The sequence below is a fragment of the Triticum dicoccoides genome, chromosome 6B, assembly GCF_002162155.2.
Source record: "Triticum dicoccoides isolate Atlit2015 ecotype Zavitan chromosome 6B, WEW_v2.0, whole genome shotgun sequence".
Lineage (NCBI taxonomy): Eukaryota > Viridiplantae > Streptophyta > Magnoliopsida > Poales > Poaceae > Triticum > Triticum dicoccoides.
This window is the reverse complement of record NC_041391.1, coordinates 177,589,812-177,594,425: the sequence shown is the minus strand read 5'-3', so window position 1 is coordinate 177,594,425 and position 4,614 is coordinate 177,589,812. Positions and strand designations below refer to the sequence as shown.

The window sequence follows — 4,614 nt, the reverse complement described above, 5'->3', positions numbered from 1 at the left end:
GTGGTGGGGAAGAATGTGGGCAACGAGGGTGGGTAGAAAGTGGGGGTACGGGGGTTGGCCTAATGCAGTTTTCTCGCATCACTGTGTGGTCCGGGTCAGGTTGATTATTAGCATGTAAGATTTAGCAGAATAAGACGTTTTGATGTGCAGAATAAGACTGCTAAGGGTGTTATTAGAATAGACCCACCCTATATATTAGCAGAATAGCAGCGGCCAGAATAGACCACTTTCGAGATTTCTTCTAAACCGCTTGTCGGAATGAAGCAAACGATACGCTGTTGGATAGATATCATCGAGGCGCATCTTTTCCATATATAAATCTTTCTCTAATTCGTTACGGTTTAAGAGCAGTTTCAAATTTACTAAATCACGGAATTCTGTTTTTCAAATTTTTTCAAATTTTTGGTACTGTTTTCGCTCCTGTTTTTTAACCGTTTGTCGAAACGAGGCGTGTAATATTTCATTGAAAATCTATGGACGAGGCGCAACTTTCATATGTTGCAATGTTTTTGAGATTCCTTACGGTTTTAAGTTAATTTTGAAAATCGTGCGGCAGACGACGAGTGGCAGCGGTCGTTTTTCGCGATTTTTTTGGAAACCGCTGGTCGGAATGATTCAAACGATACGCCGTTGGAAAGGTATTGACGAGGCGCAACTTTTTCATGTTGAACGCTGTCCCTAATTCTTTACGGTTTAAGAGGAATTTCGAATTTGCCGAAATACGGACACTCTGTTTTTCGCGACACCCAAATCGACGTGGGTACTTCATCCGACTGAAAACCACACTGCATCGGATGAAAAACCGCACTGCATTAGACAGGTAAGAGAACTGCATGGTTTCCTTTTTGTGGGACGTAAATTTTTGAAAACGAGGAAGAAACCGCACTGCTTTTAGACGGAAAAGCGCACTACATCAAAGAGTCAAGCGAACTTCATGATTTTCTTGTCGGGCGTAATTTTTTTCAAGTGAGCTTTTGTGAGTTTTTGTCGTCATTTTTTATGAAAAAACACACTGCTTCGAACGGAAAACCGCACTGCATCAGAAAGTCAAGCGAACTTCATGATTTATTTTTGTTGGACGTAAATTTTCTCGAACGAGTTTTTGTTGTCTTTTTTTCAACAATTTTTTATGAACGAGAGTGGACCGCAGAGACGAGGGCAAATTAACCGCGACATACGGCGAAGTGAACATCATTGCTATCTTGTTGTTTCATTTAAAAAAACCGCACTTTCGTTTTGCGCGCAAGTGAACAGTATAGCTCTCGAAAATGAACCACATCCGAAGACCAAGCGCACTGCATGTTTTTGATGCAATCGACTGAGTTTTGAAACACACAAGCACATCGTGCACTTTTTCATAGTGGGACATTGAGGCTGGGCAATCGAAGTGCATTTTTCTTCTCATTGAAGTTCATTTTTCTTCTCTTTGCATTGCATACACATAGAATTAGAGATACATTAAAAAATGCTAGCCGTGATGGGATGCACGACCACAATTACAGAACTGCATGCCACGAGATGAAGGAAGAAGGATCTTGAGTCATCACACTTCAAGCAGCGCACCAAGGAGGAAGGATCTTGAGTCATCACACTTCAAGCAGCGCGGCGTTGACTGCTCGTCGATGGAGAGGTCGGGAGCCTGTCTCCACTGGCTCGCCGGTTGGTGCAGTACGCGATGATGGGGCCTCGGGCCCACTGCAACTGTGATCGGAGTCCCCATCGTAGGGCAAATGCCGTCGTGGTTGAGGATGAGCGCACAAAGAACAAAGAGATGATGAGCACACACGGGGCGGGATGGGGATGGAAATGGCTGCGCTGTAGGCCAGCCGCCGATGCCCGCTTCTGAAGAGGTAGAAGGTGAGCAGGGTGAGGCAAGACGACAGAACTCCAGGCTCTTGAGGAGAAGAAAACCTCCCAGGTGCACTGCAACACCGGGTGAGCTGAACCTCGACGAGAAGTGGAGCGAACTGCACCCGCATGGGCCGCGGTTGAGGTGCACTGCACGCCATGCTCAACAGCACTGCATGATGTGCTCGTTGGAAAGGGGCTCCACACCGGCTGCTCTTCAACTTGACGACCTTGTTCATGGACTGCACAGGTACGGTCGCCGGGCTGCAGGGAAGGAGCGCCCATACCCCGACGCTGTTCCGAGACGTTGCGGACCAAGTGATCTGCAATTTGAATAAAAAAATCACCCGTATGGACAAGTGAGCTGCATAGCCGGAGGTAGTGAGAAGAGAGGGGAGCGGGATGGCATTGATAAGTACAGCTGCTCCGTGGGACTGTCTAAGGGCGGCGGACTGCAACGGCACGCTGCCGCTGGAAGTCATGGGAAGGGAGGGCCAGGCGAGATCTCGCCATTATGGTGGTCGTCAATGTGGGGAGGGACCACCGTGGGATCTGCAGTGGAAAGCAACCACCGCCGCATCGACCTGGCTTCCCTCCACCTGATTCCCGCGGGGGCGGTGTGGATCCGGGGTTAGGTGAGGTTTGGCCGGCGGCGCCGACCGGGCTGATCTCCAGGAGGAGCACGACCCCGCGTCGCCGCGCCATGGACATCAGCCGCCCAGTCAAGATCCAGCCCTTAGCACACCGCCATGGACCGGTCCATCATCGCCGGATGTCGCGGCTGGGGCTGGTCGTGGCCGCACAAGGGTACGTTTTGCCGGCTCGGATCCGTCGCCTTGAGGTGGAAGAAGGTGGGGAGGGGGACGACTGGTGTAGGGCACCGGCGGTGGAAGAAGCCGGATGCTGGTGGGGCGGCGCCGGCGGAGGAAGAAGCCGGGTGGTGTGGAGCGGCACAGCACAAGGTGGATCGGAGGGGATGAGAATCGTGGCAATGGGGTGCGCCGGAGGAGCAGGTGGGGTTTGTTGGGAGGAATCGTGGCAGTGTGGTGGGGGGAGGGAGACGAAGGTGGGTGGGTGGGTGCGAGAGAGATGTGGAGGAGTGGGGGGTGCCCGGGTGTGTCTGGGCCGGGGTTGACCTGCTTTTTTTTGGTCGGGGCTGCGGGGGTGTTAGCAGAATAAGCGATTCGGTGTGCAGAATAAGGTCTTAAGGGGTGTTATTAGAATAGACCCACCCTATATATATATATATATATATATGAAATTCTGTCAAATTGAATGAAATCAAGAAAAAAACAGGGGCTGTATAGACTCTTTGCCGTCTACTGGCAGACGGCAAAGAGCTTTGCCATCAGCTAGCGGACGACAAACATGCCACATGTCAGCCACCTATGCAACCTGGGGCAGTAGGCTGGCTATTTAGTAGCTTTGCCATCAGTCAGCTGACGGCAAAGAACATTGCATCTTTGCCGTCTGTCAGTTGACGACAAAGCTACCAAATAGGCCAGCCCCCCAGGCGCTACCACATGGCACGCTATGCCGTCCGCTGGCAGACAGAAAACAATCAATGTTCTTTGCCATCGGCTGGCAGACGTCAAATATGCAATGGTCTTTGCCGTCTGCATGCAGACGGCAAAACACGCCATTAACCCCTTAACGGACCTAAGCTGGCACGTGTGCCGTCCAGCCTCTTTGCCGTCTATCAGCGGACGACAAAGGCCTTTGCATATTTGCCGTCCACCAGCAGACGGCAAAGAAGCCTTTGCCGTAGCCTGTTCAGCCGGACGTGTTATCGTTTGCTGGCAGACGACAAAGGTCATTGCGGTCCGCTATATGTGCCTTTGCCTTCAGCCGTGGCGGATGACAAAGTTCCTGATTCCTGTGTTGCAAAACTTGGGGTTGTGTGCCAAGCTATGAAATGTGGCGTATCTTCCAGTGGTCGAGCTACAAAGAAAAAATTGGGCTGAGTAATCTGAAGGAGATCACATAAAAGGTTTAAATTCCAGATCATATGTTAGTAGTGTTTTAGTAGAAATAATAAATACTTGATACCTTTTGTTCCCATTGATTATGATATCGACAGACTCATCCTTGAAGAAACAAGTGCAACTTGTGCATGCCCAGGAAAATATAAGAGAATAAAGGTTAAAGCCAACTCTTGTAGGCTTGATAAAAGGGAGCAAACCACTTGATAAATGGCAGTAAAATATCAGAGCAAGTACACTAAAATTTGGACATCATGTAAATTAGGACTTAGACAACATATCTACTAAAAATTGGACAACACAATATTTCTATTTTGGTAGAACAAAGCACTGAAATTGGGACATCACATAGACTAAAATTTGCATAGTAGCAAAAATAAAATTCTGTGAGAAAATAAAATGACTTATGGACATACAAAATACTTAATCAGTGGCACTCATACATCATCAACATGGCTGAATCAATGTCAAGGATGAGCTCACTGGGAGGAGGGGTTCCAAGTGGCCCATTGTTTGGCTTCCAAGGCTTAAGGTGTACCAAGATGTAGAGCTTGACAATATTTTGGTCTGCGCCATCACCTTGTTCCCTAAGGAAAGACAACTCGATGAACCGCTCAAGCACCCTGACATTCTCGACGGGATAGCACAACAGGTCCTCATATGCAGGATCGAGTAGTGCGTGCAACAGGTCCTCTACCAAACAACAGTGTAGTGCATGACATCAGTTTAGATGGTGCTGTGAGATAAAGTGTCATGTGTCCACTATTAAGGAGTTTGGAAACAA

The 4,614-nt window shown here is 48.8% G+C and overlaps 1 protein-coding gene across 1 annotated transcript; it reads right to left on the bottom strand.

The window, feature by feature from the left end:
* Positions 1 to 1,452: 1,452 nt before the first annotated feature.
* On the bottom strand, positions 1,453 to 2,881 carry LOC119326247. Its single transcript, XM_037599932.1, has 2 exons — positions 2,268 to 2,881; positions 1,453 to 2,171 (listed from the first exon to the last, which is right to left on the bottom strand). Exons 1-2 carry the CDS (start codon positions 2,328 to 2,330, stop codon positions 1,587 to 1,589), a joined length of 648 nt encoding a protein of 215 aa, XP_037455829.1. The 5' UTR covers positions 2,331 to 2,881; the 3' UTR covers positions 1,453 to 1,586.
* Positions 2,882 to 4,614: the final 1,733 nt, after the last annotated feature.